At 46.4% G+C, this 24,857-nt stretch overlaps 3 protein-coding genes across 7 annotated transcripts in view; 1 reads left to right on the top strand and 2 right to left on the bottom strand.

Moving 5' to 3' along the window:
* Window positions 1-1,475: 1,475 nt before the first annotated feature.
* On the bottom strand, window positions 1,476-7,734 carry MRM2 (mitochondrial rRNA methyltransferase 2). The gene is made up of 3 exons (XM_048868292.2): window positions 7,652-7,734; window positions 5,181-5,470; window positions 1,476-2,246 (listed from the first exon to the last, which is right to left on the bottom strand). Exons 1-3 carry the CDS (start codon window positions 7,657-7,659, stop codon window positions 1,804-1,806), a joined length of 741 nt encoding a protein of 246 aa, XP_048724249.1. The 5' UTR covers window positions 7,660-7,734; the 3' UTR covers window positions 1,476-1,803.
* A 30-nt stretch (window positions 7,735-7,764) lies between these two features.
* On the top strand, window positions 7,765-11,811 carry NUDT1 (nudix hydrolase 1). 2 transcript variants are annotated; one of them, XM_048868293.2, is made up of 4 exons: window positions 7,765-7,888; window positions 8,934-9,094; window positions 10,653-10,798; window positions 11,284-11,811. In XM_048868293.2, exons 2-4 carry the CDS (start codon window positions 8,943-8,945, stop codon window positions 11,454-11,456), a joined length of 471 nt encoding a protein of 156 aa, XP_048724250.1. In that variant the 5' UTR covers window positions 7,765-7,888; window positions 8,934-8,942; the 3' UTR covers window positions 11,457-11,811. The 2 variants fall into 2 exon arrangements, with proteins under 2 accessions (XP_048724250.1, XP_048724251.1); XM_048868294.2 differs by having other exon boundaries at window positions 7,768-7,861.
* Window positions 11,812-12,404: 593 nt separating this feature from the next.
* The window catches only part of SNX8 (sorting nexin 8), a 31,472-nt gene continuing 19,019 nt past the window's right edge, over window positions 12,405-24,857 (bottom strand). For 2 of the 4 annotated variants that reach the window (XM_048868286.2, XM_048868289.2), the window contains 8 exons: window positions 23,547-23,683; window positions 22,728-22,808; window positions 21,466-21,626; window positions 20,704-20,836; window positions 19,504-19,572; window positions 18,524-18,673; window positions 17,884-18,033; window positions 12,405-16,782 (listed from right to left, as the gene is read on the bottom strand). In XM_048868286.2, the coding sequence (XP_048724243.1) occupies window positions 16,669-16,782; window positions 17,884-18,033; window positions 18,524-18,673; window positions 19,504-19,572; window positions 20,704-20,836; window positions 21,466-21,626; window positions 22,728-22,808; window positions 23,547-23,683 (995 nt within the window). In that variant the 3' untranslated portion in view covers window positions 12,405-16,668. The remainder of the gene's footprint in view (window positions 16,783-17,883; window positions 18,034-18,523; window positions 18,674-19,503; window positions 19,573-20,703; window positions 20,837-21,465; window positions 21,627-22,727; window positions 22,809-23,546; window positions 23,684-24,857) is intronic. The other 2 variants (XM_048868287.2, XM_048868288.2) reach the window with 2 other exon arrangements.

Raw genomic sequence — 24,857 nt, 5'->3', positions numbered from 1 at the left:
CTGGTCCCCCCAGATCTTCACAACTCTTGCCCACAGTAACACCCATGCCTGCATTCCATCCTTTGAACCTTGCAGTTCTGCTATCAGATTGGACCAGGACACCTGCAGAGAACCTTCCCCTGCCCCTTCTTCACAGACAGAAGCATCAGGAGGGACTCCTAGGATCATACACCCCACAGGGCTCAGGCCAGCCAGACCTGATCATATGCTGTCCTCTACTGAGCATTTTTTTTGCTTCATTTCCAGAGGAGACAAAGAGCTTAGAAAATGAGCAAAATTCTAACCTGGACTAACAACGTTAGTAGCAATATAACCGTGCATGCATTGGATTTGCAATCACATCAGTGACCAGCCTTAGTACTGTCAGGAGTAGAAGAATATGCCCAAAGTGCAGTGTTAGCTCTGGAAAACGAAGAGGCCTGAGTGGAATGAAAAGCTGTATCCTTTTGTTGCTGTCCTTCTGCAAGTAGATAAAGAATTCATGAATTCTCACTCCCACGTTCCTTCCTCACTCTTTTTTGGTATGCAATTGCACCTTTGCCCCTTCTGCCTAGAAATGATGGATACAAGGCTGAGAAACTCAGCAATTCACCCCCAATCTCCCCTCTCCAGCAGTAGCACTAAGGATGCCCACTGTTAGTTTCAGCCATTCATGCCCTTATTCCACTCTAGCAGGAGGGTGCAGTTTAATCAAACCAAGTGTTTAAACAGAAATCCAAGGTAAATCACAGTAACTAAAATGTGTACTTTGTAAACCTCTTCACACTGCTAAACTGGGAATCCCAGCTATGCTTCCACTACACGCACAAGTGACTCTGACCAGCTTTTTCCTGAGGCTGCATGAGAGAGCCTCCAGCACTTTGCTTTCCATGGCTTTGGGGTGCAGCCAGCTAGAGCTGTAATTGCAGGGAGAATCCTGCTCAGCCCAGGGCTGGAGCATGCCAAGTGAAAACAAACTCTTTGGGGAATTTAGCTACTAAGCTCTAACAGGACTTGACTTGAGTACATGCAAAAACTGATTTTTCAGAGGCTTGTAAGCTGGTTAAATGTGGTTGGATTGTCATGGGGACAACAAACGGCACATCTATGACAAAAAGACCACTCCTCCTCCAAGCCCCTGCTCCAAAGCCTAGGCACAACAGACCTTCTCAAAGAATAAGTCACCTGAAGTTCTTAATACAGGTAAAACATGCATTTTTCCTAGCCTCTTTCTTAGAAACAGCTTAACGATTTTGGCTGAAGTTTTCCAGAAAACTTCAGCCTGACGCAGACGTCTGGCATAGAAAGGTTCAGCCCATCTGGTTATTTGGCAAAGAGTGCACTAATAAATTGCACTAAGTCTTAGGAAAAATGCAGAGGAAGTAAAACTGACTCCTAGATCCCTTCTCTTCACTCTCATTATGAGAGCCACCTTATGTTTTGTTCAAAGCATGACTAGAGTCACAGAGTAGCAATTTGAAATAAATGTACAGCTGTAAACAAATCAATAACTTTTATTTTTGTTTCCATCCCCTACAGCCAGCTTTTATATCATTTCCAAGAGCTTTCTTCCCAGAGGTGGAGTTAGACTGGATGTTCTTACTTGCCTAGTTAGATTATAAACTCAGTGGGACAACAACCTTGTTTTATTTTGTACCTGTAAAGCATGATGCACATCTATGATGTTATATAAATGACAGATTTCACCAAATTAGGCTTAACCATAAAGCAATTCAATTTCAGAGTCTCAATGCTGGGATTTTTTTTTAAATACACTTCAAATCAAAGTATCCAGTCAGTGACTGACAATAAAGGCAGACACAATCAGTGTTTCTGATGTTTCACTCCATCATTGTACAGTTTTGCCAAGTAATAGATCTCTGCTGACTCCTTCCGGCTGGACTGAGGCTTTATAGTTCTCACGTCCTGGAAGCGCTCCATTAGTCTGTTTTGGAGAAGATGGGCTTCCCGTCCATCCCAGAATTTACAGAGGATAGTTCCTCTTGGCCGCAAGATGCTTTGGGACAGATCCAAAAGGGTCAAGCACAAGTTAATCAACTTCTGATGATCTAACTCTCGGATCCCTGTGGCATTAGGTGCCATGTCGCTCAAGATAACATCTGCCCTCTCTGTAGGAAGGAGCTCCTGGATCTTCTTAAGCGTGACTGGATCTGTAATATCAGCATTGGAAAGGAAGACTGCTCCTTCCAGAGCGGAAATATGAAGAAGGTCAACTCCAAGGACAAAACCAACAGGGGCATTAGGATCTAGGAAACAAAGAGTTAATGCAAGAATGGAAGATGCAAGACACCTCCCTATCTCCAAATTAATCACTCTTATTACAAGAGCTGCTAACAATACAAGTCATATTCATGAGTTTCCCCAGAGTTCAATATACAAACCTACACCACACATTGACAAAGTGCCGTCTAGCCCCCCTATAACCAGAATGCTCATCTATTATGCTCATCTCACCCTAGTTATTTTTAGCACATTAAAAAAAGTAAAAGCAAGCTTTCTTTAAAGATCACTATTCCAGAAAGCCTCTTCATCCATCTCTACCTAGTGTATCAACAGTAAGGCTATGCTGGAGTCAGCCAATAAGAACAGTACTTTGCCCTGTTATACAGCACCTTACAAACATTAATGAATTAAAACACAACACCTCTAGGAGGTCAATGTTACCACCACGTTTACAGAAAGGGAAATTAAGATACAGAGAAGCTAAGCTTCTTGCCTGAGGTTATCCACTAAGGAATGGTCTCAGAGAAGTGGATTTACTACAGCGATGGTGTATGGGGAGACTTTGGCAAACCAGTAATGTGCCTGAAACCACTATGGCTTATTGCTAAAAGCAGACAAGTCAGCAGGCTGTAAATTGTCCAAGTCAGCAGGATTAGCTTAACCAAGACCGGGTGGAGGTGTCTTTGGGTGCCACGGAGAGGGCAGCTTGACCCCCCGTCCTTCCTGAGAAGAATTGTGTTGAAGTGGCTGATACATGCATTTTAGAAGAGCAGGATGTGCCCCAGGAATGTTTATTGCGGGCCTCAAGGCTGCAAACTCTGGAAAAACCTACACCTGGTTAATCGATAATCAGAAGGAACCTCTTGCTTGACAATTGAAACTACTTACTTAACAAGTTTTCTTTAAGGGACCTGTCATTCTATTACTAATGTATAAATAACGAGGAAAAGTTTGAGGTAGTTGGACTCTTTTTGGACTCTCCCTCTGGATACATTTTGCAGTCCCCACTGGCAGACGAAAGATTTGGCCACCGGAAGCCTGCCACTCGAAAGTCATACTCAGCTTTGGTAATTATCAAGGGTTGGAGGTGTTTTACTAACGTGTTGCGGACGTGTGTGTAAGTGCTTGAGACTAAGTAAAGTTTAGCTTTAAGTGAAAGCACTCGTGTTGTCCTGTTTGTGCCAGCCATCTATTGGTCGGACAGCCGTGTCTCCCCTGATTTATTTCCTGACACCACTTCGCACAGAGTAAAAGTTACCAAGAGCTTTGTGTTGAAAAAACCCCAGGTAACAATGGAACAACCTCTTACATCACTGTAGTAAGTATCTACAGTGCAGCATGTTGCTAGCGTAGACCTATTCTAAGCTAGTGGCAGAGATGGGGACAGACCCCCCCTCTTCCACTATGCCCAGCCCTTTTCTTTAGCCTTTAGATAATATACCATAGAGTAGCTCAATGTAAGAGCTTTAGTCACTTCTGCAATACATGAGCCATCTCCTTCTGGGTTCTCACAACACATTTTTTGGTGGCCTCACAACGTGGCCACCAACTCTTGCTGGTGGCCGCTCTGACAGTTTTTCGTAAAATACTTAATTGAGTTTAGGAAAAACAAATAAATACACACAGATACGCATAAGCACGGACTCCATGGGTGCTCCAGCCCTGGAGCAGCCACGGAAAAAAATTAGTGGGTGCTTAGCACCGACTGGCAGCCAAGCTCCCCCACAGCACCTCCAGCCCGCCTGCATGCAGCCCCACTGATCAACTCCTCCCACTCCCTCCCAGCGCCTCCCAACCACCACGATCAGCTGTTCCACTGCGTGCAGGAAGCGCTGGGAGGGAGGGGAGGAACAGGGATGGGGCATGCTCAGGGGAGGGGGCAGGAAGAGGTGGGGTGGTGGTGGAGCAGAGGCGGGACAGGGATGAGGTCTTGGGGAAAGAGGTGGAGTGGGGACGGGCCTGGGGGCAGAGCAGGGGCAGGACAGGGCCTTGGGAGAAGATGTGAAGGGGGGGGCAGGCCTGGGGAGGAAGGGGAGTTGAGCACCCCCCGGGGTAAAGAGAAAATTGGCATATACATGTCCAAATCATTGTAATTTATTTATGTAGGATTTTTTTGGCAAACTCAATAATAAAAATAATGTACAGCTGTCTCTATTCTTTACTGGACCTAAACAGAACAGAAACACAAATAAAGGTGCTTTGCACATTGTCTTTTTTTGTTGTTTCTTTCGCTTTTTTGGTAGCTATTTTTTTTTTTTTTAAGACTCCCTAGATATTAAGTCTGTGAAAAGTAATATTAACAAACATACAAATATCACTTTTCACAGCAGACTTACTCAGCCCCAGCAAGCCCTGGATGGGGAGGTGGGTTTGTAGGCAGAGGGGGCCAAGGCAGAGGGGTAGTGGGGGTTAACTCAGGGCTAGAACCCACCACCACCTGGCTAGGTAATGAAGCTCAAAGCACCGTGGCTGGAGCCTGCTACCTGCCACCCCAACGCTGAAGCCTGACCCCACTACCCCCAGGAAGGTGGGGAACTCACTGGAGACACAAAAGCTGGAGGAGGAGGCGGCACCCAGAGGGGAGCAGGGCCCAAGAACTGCTGGCAGTCCCGGTAGAGGGGCCGCTGCTTTACCCACCCCTGCTACCGCCATCACTGCCCAGGAGGCTGCAGTCGCAAGAAAAGCCCGGTTGGCCGCATTTGAGAAATGCTGGGTACTCCCTAAAGATGGCTTCTCCACTCCAGAGGAGTTGCTCCTCTTTATTACCAGCATGGTTACAAAAAGCCCCGCATACTTTAAACTTTATACAGCTAGTAATGACTGTGCTGAATGTAAGCACACACCCACATTCAGCTTTCTTCAGCCCAGCTAAATCTATTAGTAGAAGACATTCCTCACAGACTGTAGATTGAGTCAGCATTGTCTAGTTCTTTTGGGTGCTAAGCATGTGCACTCACCAGAGCCCAAAGCATTGACTCGCTGTACAGCAACCTGACTCCAAGCTCCAGGAGCTGCCCCGCAGTCTATCACAGAGAGCCCTGGACGAAGAATCTTATGTTTGTCATCCATCTCCAGCAGTTTGAAAGCACTCCGGCAACGATAATTATGCTGTTTTGTTGCCCGCACAAATGGATCCTTAAGATGCCGCTCCAGCCAGCGATGCTCTGCCCCGGTTTTGCTCTTTAGATATCCTGCAGCAGTGTGGAACCTTTGGCACTGAAGGGAAGCGCTCACCAACCTCTGATAACTATAAAAAAGAAAGGTAAGTTAATCTGTTTCTGCATAACCACTGTGCACTTGACAACCATATGTCTCTAAAGTAACAGGCTCCAATTCTAACCTCATTCCTTTCAATCTATCAGTAAGCTCGTCTACAGATGGAACTCCTGAAATTTACTGGCTCATTTTAAGACTATTGGGCACCTGCAGTTAATAATTATAATTATTTATTATTTGTATTGTAGTAGTATCCAAGAGTTTCAATTATAGACCAAAAAGAAAAGGAGAACTTGTGGCACCTTAGAGACTAACAAATTTATTTAGTCTCTAATTTGTTAGTCTCTAAGGTGCCACAAGTCCTCCTTTTCTTTTTGCGAATACAGACTAACACGGCTGCTACTCTGAAACCTGTAATTATAGACCAGGATCCTATTCTGCATCAGAACTGTACAAACACAGAACAAAAGGATGGTCTGTGCCCGCAAAGAGCTCAGCATTTACAGTGAGATTTTCGTATCCTAAAAACAGCATCAACATTATCCAGTCCTCAAAACAATTCTGCAAGATAGATATTATTGAATACCATGACCATCTCACACCAATCCGGTAGCTTATTTGAAGCTAGATGGTTCTTCTTGGTCCAGTCTTTAGGGAATAGGTGTTCACTTTGCAACACACACCATCACTGTTAGCACACTGGGCACCTTTGTTGGCAGTGGGAAAGGCACCAAGAAACAAATGAATCTGGATGCCCCTCTTTCTCCTAAAAGTAGTTCTTTAAACATAGTGAAAGGACACCATGTTGTAGCTGTTCTGTGGATAGAGAGAGGCATTCAGTCACCAGAGCTGTCATTAAGGAACCTCACCCCAACACTAAATTCACTAAGAAAAAAGGTTAGTTAACATTACTCCTCCAAAAGTCTCCTTTTCCCACTAATAGATTTAGTCTAAATTCTCCTTCATCTTTCCCAATAACAGCTGTTTTATAAACATTGATTCATAGATTTGAAGGCCAGAAGGGACCACCTATTATGATTACCTAATCTCACCTCCTGCAAGACCATAGAATTTCACCCAGTAATTCCAACCCTTATCTTGTGTCTGAGCTACAGCATGTTTTTAGAAAGCTATTCCATCTTGTTTTAAATCTTCAAGTGGTGAAGAATCTACTACATCCCTCTATAAGTTGTTCTAATGGTTAAATCACCCTCACGGTTACAAGCTATATGTACCAAGAGAAATCTGCATGTGCGATAAGGACCCAGACACAGGGTAACAATCCAATCCACTATTTGTAAGCTCTTTCTGATTTTTGATTAGGTAACCCCCCATATAAGTGATGCTTTTGAGACAACCACAAAGGCCAATATCAGTTTTGGGCCCTTGTAGCACTGGCATGTTGTATCACGTTATTCAGGGACCATGACCCATTGTCACATGGTATGCAATGATGCTGCAAAGGAATATATCAGCACAACATCACAGTGTCAGACTCATGTGGTAGAATTTCAATCCCAGAACATACCGATTGTCCCCATTTTTGGGACAGTCATAATTGTTTTAGCATACAATAGTTAATCCTCTGCATCTCTTTCTTTTTCTTTCCGTTCCAGCGATTTCAAACTGAGTCCATTTGAGTGAGCTCAACAATGATTTCCCCCCCCCTTTTTTCTCTCCCCAACTGTCCCCATTTCTAGATTTCAAATATTAACAAGTCTGAAGTTTTTCCTTCAAAGCAACAAAAGTGGCACCCCTGCCCTATGTGATGCGACAGGCCTTGGGGAAAGGGGGTTGGCGCGCACACAGATCCTCCAGGCCCAAATAGGGGCTCAGTGGGACAGGCGAAGAACAGAACAAGGGATATGGAATGGAGTCTTATCCCAGCCCTGGGGAGTCACACCCCGCCCCCTGCAATGCGCCACGGTGACAGGGAGCACCCTGTGAGCAGCAGCAGAGACACCCCCCCCCTTAAACCCCGCTCTCGAGGGGACGGTACCGTGGCTAGTCACAAGTGACTCCCGACCGGGCCGTCACTGGGTTCAATCCCCAGCTCCCCGCTGTCAGACTCGCCCCGCTGCACCCCCTGCCCGCCCGCCCAACGCGGGAAGACCAGAGCGACCAAACCGCGCAGGGACCCCAGGGCGGAGCCCCCCGACCCCTCCCCGCGGGGAGCAGCCCCCCGACCCAGCCCCGCGCCGGGCCCCCTCACCGGCTCATGGCTCCGGCCCACAGCCCCGCCCGGCTCCCAGGGTCTCCTCGGAGGCCTCCCCGCCTGAAACACGCTCTGGGCCGCGGGTTCCGGCTCCGCGCAGCGCCGGGGAGGGGAGAAAGCCGCTTTCCGGCTCCTGCTTCCAGTCGGGCCGTTTTCAACGGAGCAACCGGCGGCGCAGGGGCATTGCACGTGGGACCGCCAGGCCGGGTTCGTCGGGGAGCCGGAGCGGGCCAGGTGAGTGATGCGGGGCGGGCTGGGCCGGGCCAGGGGAGTGATGGGGGCGGGGACAGGTGAGTGATGGGGCGGAGCGGGCTGGGGGCGGCTAGGTTACTGATGTGGGGCGAGACAGGCTGGGCCGGGACAGGTGAGTGATGGGGCGGAGCGGGCTGGGGGCGGCTAGGTTACTGATGTGGGGTGGGACAGGCTGGGCCGGGACAGGTGAGTGATGGGGCGGAGCGGGCGGGGGGGGGCGGCTAGGTTACTGATGTGAGGCAGGACAGGTTGGGCTGGAACAGGTGAGTGATGGGGGCGGGGCCAGGTGAGTGATGGGGCGTAGCGGGCCAGGGGCGGCTAGGTTACTGATGTGGGGCGAGACAGGCTGGGCCGGGACAGGTGAGTGATGGGGCGGAGCGGGCCAGGGGCAGCTAGGTTACTGATGTGAAGCGGGACAGGCTGGGCTGGAACAGGTGAGTGATGGGGGCGGGGCCAGGTGAGTGATGGGTCGGAGCGGGCCAGGGGCGGCTAGGTTACTGATGTGGGGCGAGACAGGCTGGGCCGGGACAGGTGAGTGATGGGGCGGAGCGGGCCAGGGGCAGCTAGGTTACTGATGTGAGGCGGGACAGGCTGGGCTGGGACAGGTGAGTGATGGGGGTCGAGACAGGCGGGACAGGTTAGTGATGGCGGGAGGGCAGAGCAGCCGAGCTGGGTGCAGCTAGGGCAGTGATGGGCTGGGCGCTGAAGGGGGGTGATTGGTTTTAATCAGCAATTTCCGGGGCTAAGTAGGGGACAGAACCGGGCACAGCAGCACGATCTCCTGGCTATTGTCCCTTCCCTTCCGCACGCAGTCTGTGTACATAGGTGCTGGAAATATGGGGGTGCCTGGCTTGAAGTGGTTTCCATCATACACAGGGTTTATAGTGTGGGCTAATGGCTCTCAGCACCCCCACGATACAAATTGTTCCAGCACCCCTGCCTGTGTGTGTCCCATGCACTGCGGGCACAATTTCTGATCACACTCTCCCAGAAGTGCCCGGCTCAGACCCATCTCCCCTTTGCACAGACAGGGGCGATGTTCACAAGCAAGCTCTTCACCCTGGTGTTGGTGGTGGAGCCCCAGCGGGTGCTGCTGGGCATGAAGAAACGTGGATTCGGGGCTGGGCGCTGGAACGGATTCGGGGGCAAAGTGCAGGCAGGCGAGACCATAGAGCAGGCAGCCCACAGGTGAGATGGGTACACGTGCGCCCTGGGGGTGTGGGAGACAAGACCACATCCTATGCATCCATCTCCAAGTCAGGTGTGTAACTCGGGAGTATCACCAGCCTCCAGCATTTAGAAACCATGAGTCAGCCCCTCTTTTAAAAAAATCATGAGATTGTTTTAAATCATAATTTTTAAAGCCAAAACACTGGGGTTTTTTATTTGCCGTCTGGGTTTTGAATCTTTCGGGTTCACGTTTTTCAAGCTTTTATCTTCAGTGTTGAGGGCTGGAAACTTTCTTTGAAAAATAAAAGCTGAAGCTTTAAGAAAAACATCAAATATCAGGAGACTTGTGATAAAATCACAGGAGCTGATCAGGTGATTCCCCGCTCACCCCTCACTTATATAATGTATTACAAAAACCTCAGCCCAATTAAATATTACTTGTCGGTTCTGTAGTGCCTTTTGTGGGAAGATCACTAAGCACTTTGTAAACTAATTAAGTATGGCAGGTTGCTAAGGGTTATGTAGATAATCACTTCACCCATCACTGAAAATGCCTTGAGCTGTAAGTAGCACCTTTTGCAATAGTCTCTGTGCACTACACAACAGGTGAGGACATGACTGATGAACAGTGTGCTAAACAATTTCATGAATTGTAATTTGGCTAGGATACCAAATTAATATCTATCTATTTTACTAAAAGTGCCAGACACTCTCTGGTAAACCTGTTTTAAGTTTCATCCAAAAGATAAGAAGCACGGTGTTGCCTTGGCCGTGTTGCAGGATTGTTTCAGTAAGGGCTCAAAGGAAGAATGCCCGCTGCTGAGTCACCAATACTGACTTCCTGCAGCACTTGGGTCTCTCTCCAATTATTGATTGAACCAGCCCACTCCTATTTATTTTATGGACTCTGTTGGGATTGCAGCAGAAGGTGACATGACAGATGACAGCTGAATCAATAATTTCATATAAAAATTAATGTCCGCTTCATATAGAAGAGTTCTTCTGACATAAGCCCATGTCTCCCAACCTCCTGGCCCTTTCACAAATGCCTGAATTTTCCTTTGGATGGGCAGGGAGTTTGGCATTGCTTCAGTAAATCTCTGGGTATGCTACAAGCCAGTTTTACTTGTTTCTGGGTATTCCAAAGCTCCCTTCTGCATAAAGTAGTTTACTTTGCAGAGAACTGGCCTCTCACAGAGCTTCTTTGGTTGCATTTTATATAACAGCCTTTTAGGTAAGTTACTGCCAGTGTATGGAGGGAGGGAGAGAGACAAGCCTCCTTTCTTCAGGGTGCTCTTGGTTTGTTAGGCTCTTGCTACTGCTGAAAATATGGTAGATGGGATGCTTTGAATAATTCAGCATTTAATAATAAGTATTTGAAAAGTTCTCAAAGCACTGCACACACTAAGCCTCACACCAGCACCGAGGTTCTAGTTACTAGAACAACATGTTTGTGTAAAAGATGCAGGATGTCTCCCTGCCTTCACCCTAGAGTGGTGTGTGCGCAGATGTTAACTGTTGAGTGTGTGTTTCCCCACTGCTCGCCCTCATGCAAAGATATCTGTTCCTCTTGCAGGGAGCTGCTGGAAGAGAGCGGATTGACCGTAGACAACTTGCAGAAGATGGGTCAGATCACCTTTGAGTTTGTAGGTAACTCTGAGCTCATGGAAGTCCACATCTTCCGGACGGACAGCTTTCATGGAGAGCCAACAGAAAGCGATGGTAGGAGTATGGGGCAAGTAGCAGCACAAAGAAGATTTGTTTGCCCCTATTTCCTAATACTTAAAAGCATATGCGGAGAAGGGGTGATGCTGGTCCCATGCTCACGTAGGCCTCTGTGATGCACATTGGATTTGTCTTACACACACACACACACACACACACACACACCCTCAGTATTAGTTTTGGACTCTCAGCCCTCATTCTCCTGGCCAGAAGCATCCTGCCAGGGTTTACTAGAAAGGGGGTGGTGGCTGAGTAGGGCTATGTTGTCTGAGCAACATTAGCAGCCTATTGCCTCCCGGAGTCCTGCTTCTTCCTCTGGACAATTTCCCCCTACAGTCCCTCCAAAACAAAGCCAGCTAGCTGTGCAGGCCTATGAATCATAGTTGTTGGAAGTGCTTTCCTTCCCTCCTAGGACACCCAGCATTAAAACAAAACAGCAGTGAAATAAGTTTACCCAAACCTCTTTATTCTTCCTATTTTAGAAATGTGCCCACAGTGGTTTCAGCTGGATCAGGTGCCTTTCAGTCACATGTGGCCAGATGATGTCTACTGGTTTCCCCTACTGCTCCAAAAGAAGTTGTTCCTGGGCTATTTTAAGTTCCAGGGGCTAGACACTATCCTGGAGTACACGCTGAGACAGGTGGAGGAGGTATAAGAGGAAACAGCAGCATTCCACCCTCATCAAATACATCATTACCCATATTGGGCCAGGCCCCAACTATTAGACATGAACCTGCCATAGCAGTGGTCACTGTATGCAATGCTCTCCTTTCTCAGCAGAGGAGATTTATCTACTGGATGGGTGGAGGAGAAAAAGTGGCTTTTCTCCTCAGGGAGAACAAAAGACAGCAGTTCTTGTGCTGGTGCAGTTCCAAGGTGTGGAGTGTTTCACTTATGGTTTGGGTAATGACTCCCATAATTCAATGGTATCCCTTTCTCCTCTAACAGTTAGCTCAATAATCTGTTCCTTCTCAGAGGGCCCTGTTTTACATTAAAAATACTAAAATGAAGATGGCATTCATGGTCTGATTCATGTTCCAGGGAAGTGACAAGATGATTTCTGAAAGGCCCTTACAAATAGTCCAGAAGCGGAGACCTGGCCCCAAGCAGCACAGAGACTGGAGTGTAATAGTTAACTTTCTTCACAGCACTGGAATTAGCACTCCCCTTAATTCTCTTCCCCACTCATGCCACAAAGTGGGACAGTGTGTTGCTTCCTTTTCTTCAGGGCCAGCTGAGGCTGGGCATGGAACCGTGCATGGCTCTAGTTCTTTTCCTCTCAAAGCAGCAGGAGGTTGTGGCAACAGGTAAAATAAAGCAAGGTGGTTGCATAGCATTGCTTAGGCGCTGCCCAGGTTCTCATTTCTCTTAACCATTTAAACAGTGAATGAATAGTTAAGGTTATTAACTGTCCCTCCAGCTCAGCTTTTCATGCAGACAAGTGAAAATGTGCTATAAAGCTCAGAACCTTCAGCAGGGGCTTTCTAATAGGTTTCACCCCAAGACAGCAGCAGGTGAGCTGTACAGGGCTTGGGTCTGCTCCCAACTCAGCATGCAGGGCAATGAGTTTGATCAGTCCATACCAGAAATAATAAAGCCACTCTCAATGTCTTATACAAGGTTTTTTTTTTTGTCTTACAAATACATATTTTTTAAACACAGTTGGAGATATAATCTGTAAACATTTCCAGTCTATCAGCTGTAGTAATAGTTTTCTAATTCCTGCAGTTTGATAAAGTGCTTCATACATAAGACTATTTGAGCAAAGCAAAGATACAGGATTTTCCCAAGCAGGTAAAATTCACATCCTCCAACCAAGCCTGCCTCTTCCTATCTCCGTCCAGCTGCTCTGAATAGTCTGTACTAGTCAAAGTGCCATTCCTCATGCACGTGGCAAGCCTTGTGCCCCTGCCATTCATTCTGTATTACAAACACTATTACCTCTGCTGCTATTGCAGAGACCAGTATTTTGAATTCTGTCCTCACCTGAGCTGCTGCTGCATCTTTCAGTAAAGTCACAGTCTCGAACTTGTGCAGCTAGCCTGTTACAAATTCAGCAGTGACTTCCATGGGTGATCAAAAAGGAAGAGCAGATGGAGCAGAGACAAGAGGAGAACAAGGCACTGTTTAAACATAGTGATCCCATCAGAAAGTCACAGGTGAGGGGGGGAGTGATATTTTGGAAAATTTCCCCATCTGTAAACCCTTCTGTGCGGCTGGTCAGAGTGGGCACCGCATGTTGTCCCCTTCCAATTAGAAACAGCGGTGGCAATAGGAAAGGCAGGCTACATGGCTGTTTTGGTGGAAAGGAGACCAATTTCTGTACTAAAGAGTCAGGTTCTCCTCACCGGCTTCGTACTCATCTACAGACCCGGCTTCTTCAAGACATTCTGGTGCAGACACTCTTGCACTGAAAATTGTAAGTCTGGATGCCTTATCTACAAAGTCACATCGCAAATGGGTGGAAGCCCCATGAGATCAATATGTGCAGAGAAAGCTTCCATTCAGAAAGGCACATTAACTCTTTGGTGCTAGAGCTCACAGCAGCAGCAGGCATACCCTAATTGGCATGCCCTGTTGAACTCATTTCCTGTTGTGCTCAACATTAATTCAAAACTAATTCCAGTCATCGGAGAAAATTTGGCAAGTTAATGCCCTACCAGCTCTGGTATTGGGAACTGCTTATTTAATGCATTATGTTTTGTTTTCACTATTTCTCTCTGTTAGTCTGAACACAGCATGGACCATAACAGCACCATGGAAGCAACTGGTTCTGCTTCCTCTACATTGCATATGGGGCACACAGAGAACTGAAGTCAGTTTGACTTTTCTACCCTTCACTCTTCCACAGTAGAGAAGTTGTAATAGACACTGTCTCTGCGAACTGCATTGACCCCTAAACTAAGAGGAGAATACAAGTGCAGAAGCCCCTTCTCTGCTGCTGGAAGTAGTCATGCCACCACCATTTGGACTTCAGACCAGAATGGCTAAGTCTGTAAAAATAGGTTTGCAAGTTAAAGCTTGTATGGACCACAGTGTGAAGGGAAGATGCTCCACAGAGAGAGCAGTAACCAAGGCAATCCCCCAGGATGTGGCATTGGCTGTATCAGGTATACGAACACTAGGCACTCATTCTCTCTTGAAAGCTGCCCAAAACTTAGCAGAAGTTGTTGAATAACAACTGCAGTCCTCAGTGAAGCAGAGTATGCTCATCCCTGTCTTCATTCAGGGGCTAGGACAAGGCGACTGCACGAATAGGTGTATTCTCACTCCGAGCCACTCCAATGAAACATTTCTTTTTAAGATAGGTTAAGCCTGCGACAGATATAAATCTGATTATCCTACTGAATTCCACAGGCAGAGCCTGTAAGGGCTGCTGCTTAAAGAACAGTAATGAGCAGTTATCCCTTGGACCACTAAATATTTAATATTAGCCTTAAGAGTTTTTAGAAATAGCTGTTACACTTTCAGGCTTTTTATAACTGTGAAAAGGGCAGGGTTTCTTTCTACTAGAGCCAATTCTTTGCAATGCCGACAATCAGCCTCTATCAGACAACTAATAGCGGCAATGCGGCTCCCCATTTGATTAAATGGGAGATCCAAACTTTTCCAAGACAATGTACAGTATTTTCTTATTTTGATTATTTGTTTAACAGCAGACAAACTACTCTTCAATTATCAGACAAATAAAAAGATTTATGCTGGGGGCGGGAAGCTAGGGTTGACCACAACCAGGCAACACATCTTTAAAAGTATTGATCCTGTCTGCACACTGTTTAAAAACACAGTAAAATTTAATGTAAGCTAACATAAAGCAACCTATCTTCCTAGTCTAAACAAGGTCAAATGGAGAAATTTTTCTGTCTGCCACTCAAAATGGTGGTTTATTATTACACTGTACATACATTTATGGTCTTAGTAATTTGTCTTAGTTTGTGACTAGAATCTCTTCTGTATTCCTTGGTATTCTCTTCCAAAGAGTCACTGGCACCTGTCTCAGGCTCGTGCAAAGCACGGTAGATTAGTTGCAAGGGAAACATTTTGAGCAAGCGTTAGAAAGAGTTAGCACTTAAGCTGCTAACACGCAACAAGCAATGCATTCTATGTAGGACCGGTTTTTACATTCACCCCAGCTCCCTCTAGCCACAGCACCAAGAAATCGACATACACCGGGCATGTTTACACTGCATTAAGAGAGTGTGGCTGCAGTTCACATAGCTAGTTTAATCAAGCTAGCTTGTGTGTGAGGAGGAGCGAAGCAATAGCAGCATGGGTTTCAGCATGAGCTAGTCATCCCAGTAATTACCCGGGTTCTGGACACATTTGTACAGTCAGCGCTGAATTGTGCGCTGCCAGGGCTTCACTGCTCCCAGCAGCTGAGCTAGCTAGAGTATAGCGAGCTTGGCTATGCCTACACATAGTGTAGTCACATCTGATGACTGCAGCGTAGACACACCCAGTGTCCTATGTAGGACAATCTAGTGTAGCCCCTGTCCCACAGTGGTGGTTTCTCAAAGATGGAAGGGCCCTGCCTGTCCCAGACACCAGAACACTGATTAGCTTAGCGACGTAGGTCAAGTAACTTTCGTTATTTCAATCATAGTTCCTCTTGCAGCAGAAACTAAACACTATATATAAGAATCAGAATTCTAGGATTAGAGAAGTTGAATATACTCCCCCTTAATGGACAAGTTACCTGGACTAGGGAAATAATTATGGTCCAAATTTGACAGCTCATTCTTCCTAGCTAGTGTGTTTCCTTTTCACTCACTTAAAGCTTATTGCCTCCTTCACTTCAAGGCGTTTGCCTTCATCTTCAAGAGAAGATGATCATGGTGGTGCTGCCAGAAAAGAGCAGCAGCATCACCATGATAAATACTGACTCTTGCTGATGAACTGATCATTTTCAGTCCTGTCCTGGTTATGTAACAATTGATAGTAGATCAGAGGGAACATCAGCCTTAGCCAATTTGGGCTTTTACAGGCAGCCATCCTCTGAGGATACCAGCGTGTAACACAGACACCCAGGAGTGAAGACTCCAGCTCTTCCCAGGAAAGTTAATCACCCCAGAGCTGTCCTGCTTCAACAGTATGAAAAGTTATCCCTTTCTAAGGGGTGTATCATCGTTTCAGTCAGCTATTTTCTATGCATGTGGCAGGCAGACTCCCATAAGAAATGCTGTTCAGCAAGGTAATCTGTGGCCACACATTACTACTTATGAGCAAATATGCCCTGTGCTTTCCTGTGACACAGGTTCAACTCCCACACTGGGAAACATCACAACCAGCACTGACCCACCCAGCAGAGCCAGAGAGCCACCCAGAAGCTTTCCCCTGTTTTGCATGTGGATCTAGCAATATGAAATCAAACACCTAACCAATGAACCAGGGGAGAAAGGGAGGCTAGCCTTCAGCTCTCCTTACCCACATATGCCTCTGGTTTGTGTCCCAAGCTTAAATAGCAAGGAATTCTTTGGACATCCTGTGCGTCTCAGCACTGTAGACATTGGCCAGTATATGTGTAGATAGCTGTAAGAGGGTAGTTAGTATAAGCGGCATGGGACTTCAGCAATAGCTGAACTGCAGCACGTGATGTACCAAGCCACTTCCAGTCCTTAGGCAGAGGACCTCTGGGGCAAAGAATCTCAGTCGTGCCCCAAGTCGTCTTCAAAATAAAGAACAAAAATCAAGAGATTGTCTCTCTCTCTGTATGTGCTTCTGTTTCCAGTCTGTCCATAAGTCAGAGAGCAGCTCAAAGCAGCAATATAAAAATAGCTGTTTGGAGGATTCCTTTTAATATCTGGAGATAGAGGTCACACCCCTCTCTGGACTGCACTTCGACTTGGTCAGTGTCAGATCTCGGAGCGTTAATTGGAAAAGAAGTTGCCCTCTGGGGGTGACAACGGTGGTGTCGGCATGTTGTGGGGTCCCACAAACAGGCAGCTCAACTTTGGCTTCAGTTCATTCCAAACTTTACTCATCTGGAGGAAAGAAAGCAAAACAGCTTGGTGGGTCATCACCTTGTCACACAGCACACTCAAAAGTCTGAGTTCTTGGCAGCACTAAGCTGTGTTGGAGGTTGGTCAAAAGCCAATGCATTTGCAGAAATGTTATATGGAAAACCAGTAATTCCAAAGCTCCCCTCCATCAAACTGGTGCTTTACTGCAGCTCTCTGAAGATCCTGTCATCCTTAGCAAAATAGGCAGATGGGGAAGAGACAGAGTTTTGAAGGCTTGGTTAGAGCCCTCCACTTAAACGGTCTCCCCTAACAAACACTTCCATGAAGCAATGCATGGAAAGAAGTCTGAACCTAGGAAATGCTGAATGATTTATTTAAACACATAACAAGGCAACCTGTTAGGTCAGAGGTGGGCAAACTTTTTGGCCTGAGGGCCACATCTGGGTATGGAAATTGTATGGCAGGCCATGAACAAAGATCTGTGACCACAATGTTGGTTTTTTTTTAAATCAGAAAAGACACGCTGCACCAGGACGTAGCCACAGGTGGGCCATGGCCCACACACTTATCATCCAGGGCAGGTCCACCCCATCACTTGCCCCACTCCACCACCCGGTTCTCCAGCCGGGGAGCAGGGTCAGGGGCTTGCCCCGCTCCCCCTATCCGCCCACGCTCCTGCTGGGGAGCAGGATCAGGGCGCCGGAGCAGAGCAAGCCGCAAACTCTGCTCCTTGGCCAGAGCGGGGCAATGGAGCTCAAGGGATGGATTAAAAGCTCTCATGGGCCAGATGCAGCCCACGGGCCATAGTTTGCCCACCCCTGTTAGGTCCTTTTTCTTGCTATATAATTTCTGTTTAACACGAAGCAAAAAAGCAAATCCATCTAGCAAATATACAGCATCTGCAACTGAATAACCAGCATTCCACAGATGATTATCTCAGACAGCTCCAAAGCTAAAGTCACCCTGGGGAGTGCGGAGACTGGAAATACACACACACACACACGGTTTATCAGCGCCACCTTCCCAAGCAGAGCCCCACTGTTTGAGAAAGAGGGAAAAACAAACAGCTCAAATACATATTTTCAACTGGAGGAAGGGAGGCAAGTTGACTGAAGAACTTACCTCTTTATGGCCCTGGATCTGGGAGTTGACAAAAGCTCCCAAGATGTGGGAAGTGAGAGGCAGGTAGATATGGATTAGCTGTGTCTCCTGGTGCAGGCAGTACAAAGAAAAGTAATTCCGCAGCTCCATGGTCATGATGGCATTCTCTTGCTGAGAGACAAAAAACCCAGTTAACCTCACTGTCCAGAAGGGAGGTGCATGGGGGGCTGGAAGAAATGCATCATCCTCAGTGTGCACTCACACCAGCAGAGCACAAGTTCTCCTCTCTACCCTGTAACTCAAGCACTTGCCAAAAATCAGAAATGCAGTCCTGTGCCCATTTTGCTTGACAGCAACTGGAGAGGTCACATAGCAAGCACTTTCCACCATGCAGATTGTGCATTTCTGCACTTCCTACAGGCAGCTATATTGGACCACCTTGTTTTTGATGCCAAACACCAGCAGCAAGTGTTCAGTAGAACAAAGACACTTTCCTTGCAGCACAGCACTTAATCTGAATAAGACGAAGATCTATGGGTGACCCTTTCTGCCTCTTCCAAAAACACGGATAAGCCACATTATGGCAGTATTAGGAAGAAGTTTCCATCCAATACACATGCAACCCATCACTCCCACACACACAGAAACATCTGCCCCCTACCTCCACAATTCGTGACTCCAGCTGTTCCACGGACTCTGGCTCCTTGTTCTGCACAGTGGCACTCATCATCTGCTTCTTCATCATGCTATACTTGTGCAAAGCTCGCTGGTGTTTGTGCAGTACTCCCTTCTCGTGCCTCTCACACAGATCCTTCAGGACAAAGAAAAACAACTGATACTGACCCCATACCAGAGCCTAGACACAGGAAAGTGAGCCATGGGAGAGGGTGGGGAGAAGAAAATGTGCACATCTGGGAGATACACAGCTGAGGGCATGTAAGGTGTCCCATGCAATTTCTAAACTCTGGACTATTTCAAATAAAGCCTTTTAAGATGAGAACCAGAACTGCTCTGAGCCAAAACGGAGGATACAGCAGGTGATCTGAAGCTGCATCTCTGTCAATGTGCCTTGAACTTTACCAACACCAAACTTACTATCTGCATATCCCTTTTCAATATTAAGCATTACTAATTAACCTCTTGTTAGCTTGCAGAGCCCTGCTATTTCAATCCTGGACTGGGCCCCTCTTCAGGAAGGCTGCCAACTGTGTTGAACTGCATTTAGATGCTTTCTGCAGGGTGTCCATGAAGGAGTAGGCTGAGATTGTAAAACTCATTTCAGTTGTAACTGAACTAATGTCTTCACATGTAAAAGGCTGGTCTACTAAATTCATTCTCTTTTCCTGCCCCCAAAATAGCTGACTTATGAAAAAGATTAGCTGATTCCCACAAGTGAAGCAGATTGATATCTTCAACTCTTTGCAAGGTTTGGTGTCCACAAAACTTAATGAGCCAAGAGCAGATCCGTAACACTTCAGAGCTAGCCAAGGGGGAGAATCAATCCCCTCACTCTACATGATGCCAGTTTGCCTCTGAACTGACTGTCCAGCTAGTTTTCCATTCACTTGGCGTTACATCCTCTAAAAAGCACAAAACTGTTCTCAACAACTTTCTCACTGGCAGAGAAACAGCAGCACTCACTTTATAGGACTGAAGTAAATCCAGGAAAAGGTTCAGCTTCTCCACCACATCACTCTCTTCCTGTTTTCCCTAGAAAACAAGAGACAAGTACATTTCATATAAGCCTGGCAAGAGCACACTTCACAGCTCCTCAAACCCAGCCAGTATGTTGACCCTCCACTGTAATCTCCAGGGCACAGCAACCATTACATAGCTACATCAAGCAGCTCTCACAACGGGACTGGAGATTTTAGGCTTGGACACTAGGATGAACACAGAACTAATTGGAACAGGAAGAGCATTCGGATTGCCTGATCACTGCAACAAGAGGTTGGCATCATGAGTCCTCTGAGGTTTTCCATGCAGCTCTGTCTGGAACCCCTGCACTCATAGAATCCACCAGGATTTAATCTTCCCTCCTTAAGACACACCTATTCCAGGTGACCTATAAACACCAGCACTTAGAAGACTTAATGAAACAGAAAGCAGAGCTGACAAGACACAAGCTAAACTTCAGCACTTGCTTGTTTGTTTCTTATGTCCCATCTCCCTTCCTGTGTCCGTGTTATGTGTGTGGCTCTCAAGAACTTAGGATCCTCGGTGCAGGAAACTGGTTTTATTTATCTGTAAAGCACCCAGAATATCTTTAGCAGCATAAAGTGATGGTTGTAGTGATGAGAAACGATCACTTGTCTTTCTGGATTGCCATTTCCTCGTGTTATTCCAATGGTCATCATCACATTGTGCTGTTTCAACAGTAAAAAGACCTCTTGTGTTCTGTCTGAATGAGTTTCATGTAGTGTTTAACAAGTGGTGAAGGTCACAACTGGATACAGAAACAGGTTCTGCTGGACTATATTCACCATATGATCTTAGCCAGGCAGAGTGCAGGATTTTTGGACAGCTTGGGACAGTCACTATTTACTTTATTTAAACCTTTTAAAAAGGTTCCCCCCACTTTTCCCCTCCTCACTGTGCTTTCCCTGCCTGAACACCTTTGAGTTTAATTCCACCAGTCAGAACATGTAGCCCAGTAGCATACCTGGCCAGTTGGACATGGCTTTAGACTGATGCCTGCATAGCTGCAAAGAAAGGGGAAGTAATTTCTGGGGCACCCATGCGTAGAAGGCCTATGAATCAAGAGGTGACACTAGGCAAAAACACCCCTCTCAGTGCACCAATTGCAATAATACAGGAGAAGCAAATGGCAGAGGAACTCACCTGCTGTACAGCCTTATCGGCCAACAGCGCAAATTCGACAGACAAGCCTTTCAAGGCCTGTTTCAGAGTCCCCCACGTGCTATTGTTCAGAGCAGCCCAGGAGGGAAGTGGTGTAGTGTCTGAGCCCAAAGCACTGGGAGAGGAAAGAAGAGGCAGTGAGTCAGTTGCCACTAAGCAGCTCGGTTAGTGTGATGATTTACCCATCCCAGCAGTTACTGGAAGTTCCCCCTCTCAAAACTCACTAGTAGGCTCTGGGGAAATAGAGTCCCCTAGGAATCAGGTGGCAGTAAGTTTATACCTACTCCCCAAGAAGGGTCAAGTTAACAGCACAGCGATAGCAGGCTGGGACCCATATATGTGGGTGAGTGTATGCACACAAACGAGAGAAAATGAAAGAAACTGTGCACTAGCAAGAATATTAGTGTTTTCAATTTAAAACAAAAATGCGGCGTGTGTGAACATATACAGCATGTAAAAGGGTCTATGAATGTGCATGACCACACCCCCATGTACTTGGGGGCTGTACCATTTCACACAAGTGTAAATCAGATCCAAAATGTCAATGCTGTTTTCTCTCCCTCACCCTGGGGAACACACCTATTATGTTTTCTTCTCTCTGCAACAGGAAAACGCGAACCTGGTTTGTGCCATGCGTCTTCAGAAACACATGCCTCATTCCCATAGACATTCTACTGCTCTCTTTAAAACTCAAGACTGTTCACAGAAGTGTGCTCAAGAGGGAGTCCTCACACCCTAATCTACCTTAGTTCCTTTCCAAATATGAGAAGATCTGAGGCATTATCAATGGCGCGGGAAGCTATTCTTTCTGCACGGTCCCGCAGTTTGTAGAAGCTGTTGTAGATGTTTCGGATAAGCTCTCGACTGGCAGCAAACTGGGCCTGGATGTCGGCTGGGAGGAAGTCCTGAGGCAGCAAAAGAGATCTTAGTAATGGACTCAGTTGCATGATAAATCACAAACAAAGAGATTAGGAGTCTTAACCTGGTGACACTGAAAATGGTTTTATGTTCTGAGAGGAGCCATTGAAAATGGCATTATGATGTTCCAGGCCTATCAGTGACTCCAGGTCAGAACTCTTAACTGTAGCCCTGCAAACTCAACCAGGTATTACAAGCTGAGTTGAGCTGCTTCTGGCTTGTACCTCATCAGTAAAACATTGTGCAACCACAGCTCAGTTAACAATTCTACTGGTGATGCATGGGCCACAGTAGGATCCACCTCAGTCTCCAATAGCTGAGCTTGCTCTGCAGAGGTAACATCAGTAAAAGTTTGAATAGTCCCTAGCATCAAGCACTGTGAATAATGCACACATAGGGGGCAGGACTGCTGAGTAATAAAGGTACCATCTTTATTATTTATTTCTATTGCAATAGCACGTAGGAGCCCCAGTCACAGACCAGAGGCCCATTATGCGAGGTACTGTAAAGGCCATTTAAAAAAAAAAGAAAAACACAAACCCATAAGCAACATTTAACCCTCACTGGCTGCTTTATTTTCCCCTCACCCCAGGCTGAACTTCCACAAAAGCAAGCAACTCAGGGGAGCAGCGATGTCAGATTCAGCAAGCAAGATACACAACTAAGGTACAGCAGCCTTCCCCAAACAAATGAACAAACCACGGTGAGATTCATAGCTTCTCTTATAGACAAAGAGGGATTATGACACAAAGGAATAGTAAGCGACAGGATGAACTTTCAAACTGTGTAGGTTATTTATAGTTACCGAAAGAATGTGCATTTGGACAAAGACTTCTCTCACACTAATTTTGTATCATTTTACTAAACAGACCTAGGCTGGACATACTGGGCCTGGAAATAACCAGCTATATGTTTTGTTACGAAGAAAACAGAAGATCAAGTCAAAAGAAGGTCCTTTACAGTTCTCTGTGGAAATTGCTCTTTTCCCTTTCAACTACAGCCCCTCTCTTTTACCCAGCAGATACAAGACCTTGTGCACTTGGGCTACTGGTATTAAGACTGCAATTATGCACCATAAAGAAAAATACCTTGGCCCGGGGGGCTAGTTGGCAAGTCATGAACTCATCTCCCACACCTTGTACCAACTCCCTCAGCTTGTTCTGCACATCCTAGAAAAGCAAAAGAAACCACCAACCAACCAATTAAACCCATCTGGCAATTCACACAGTGACAATGAATGGCAAATTCAATCCTGTTAAAACCTGGGCCTCCTCATGCAATAAAGCAACAATCCACAGTTGATGGTTGCTTTTATTACACATGGAAAGGGGCCACCTTTTCATAACATTTAACCCTTCCACCTTGAGGGAAAAAAATCAACCCCTCATGCGAATGAGGCATGGAAAAAAGTGATTCCACATACTGAGTCCATTTGTAGGCCCTGACCCATCTCTCTCTATGAATTTCCAACTCCTGTATCACCCTCTTCTCCTAAAATTTAAACACATATAAATGTTAACCCTCCACTTTAAATGCTGCATTCGTCTGAGGAGAAAGTTCTTCCTGTGCTAAAAGTCTGCATTAGGAGACTGAGAAGTCCTAGAACAATGTTTCTTAGCACTCCCTTGGTCAAATACCTTTCTGGGGAGTATCAGAGATAAGGAGTGGTGTGACATATATTGCCACAGGAAAAAGAATTATTTTTAAGGTATCGTGCCTACAGCATTGCAGAGATAACACATCCCACTGTCCAGTAGCAGAGTTACCTAGTGTGGACGATATGCTCCACTAGCCCCTGGTAGCCAGGATCACAATTGTGAGGATGACAAATGTGCAGGCAACAGGCAGCTCTAAACTCGGTAACTGTTTCCCAGTGCAAACACGTGGCATCACCAACAAGTACTCACCGAGCCACTAAAGGAGAGAAAGAGCTTCAGGAGCACGTCTTCCGAGAAAGGGGGATGTCGAGCCACCAGATTAATGAAACGCTTCAGAGCCCGCCGCCTAGACTCTATGAATTCTCGGTCAGCTACAGGAGGGAACACTACATTAGTGTTAATGCATCAGGCATTGCAACTGGCTCAGAACGAGGGTAAGGCAGCATCATGTCCCACTGCTCCCTTGCATTTACATCTGCAGCAAAACCCAAGAACAGTACTATCGGTGCCTTCCATCAGCTCCATGCAACAGATCTGCTGGGTTCACTGGTCTAGCCATTACTTATCAGAACACTGCAAACCCCCACACCCTCAAATGGTCTGTTACAGCTTGTCTTAAGTTCTGCAAACCCTTCTGCACCTATTTACCTCAACAGGACTACTCAGGTGAGTCAAGTTAAGCAGTGTGAACTTGCAGGATTGGACCCTTAGATTGCAAGCTCCTATGTCTACACTAGCATTTTTGTCAGTCAGGGGTGTGAAAAAAAAACACACTCCTGACCAACGTAAGTTTTGCCAACAGACGCGCCGATGCGGACAGCGCTATGTCGGTGAGAGTGTGTCGCTCACCGACATAGCTACCGCCGTTCGTTGGGGGTAGTTTAATTATGCTGACAAGAGAGCTCTCTCCCCTTGGGATAGAGTGACGACACGGGAGACCTGACAGCAGCGCAGCTCCAGCCACTGTAAGGTCTATAGTGTAGACGTAGCCGGAGTTTCTCTTCCTTTATGTTTATGCTGCATCTGGCACAATGGGACTCTTATCCTGTGTGGAGCATCTGGGAACTACTGCAATACAGATAATTTTTAAAAGCACCAGCTACAAATTCTGGTCCAACTACAAAGTGAATCACCTCATATCTTTAATAGATGACATGCAAAGCAAAATTAACATTTGTACCCTTTTTTGCTCCTTTATGTTGTGGAAAGGTGGCTTCAAAATATTTTCCCCAGAAGTTCCCTTGCCCCATACATTGTTTGGGCTGGGATTTGTTTGTTTGTTTTGGTTTGGTGTGTTGTGTTTTGTTGTTCATTTGTTTTTTGTTTTGTTAAAACTGGTTTTCTTCTTTTCTGTGGAAGACTTTGCTGAGACCTTTGGAGGACGTGGGAGGCAATTCACAATAAACTAAACCCTAAAGGTACAGCTCTCCTAGGTCCTAATTGTCAGGCTACAAGAAGTTCAGCAACTCATCCTCCTGGAAATGGGAGGGGTTCAGATTTCAGACTACTGTCATGTCCTTATGCAAGTAATTCAAACATCACGCTAAAGTCTTCCAGGAA

Source organism: Caretta caretta, chromosome 10 (genome assembly GCF_965140235.1).
Source record: "Caretta caretta isolate rCarCar2 chromosome 10, rCarCar1.hap1, whole genome shotgun sequence".
In the NCBI taxonomy this organism is placed as follows: Eukaryota; Metazoa; Chordata; order Testudines; family Cheloniidae; genus Caretta; species Caretta caretta.
The sequence above is the reverse complement of the archived record's forward strand: the minus strand, read 5'-3'. Positions and strand labels throughout refer to the sequence as shown.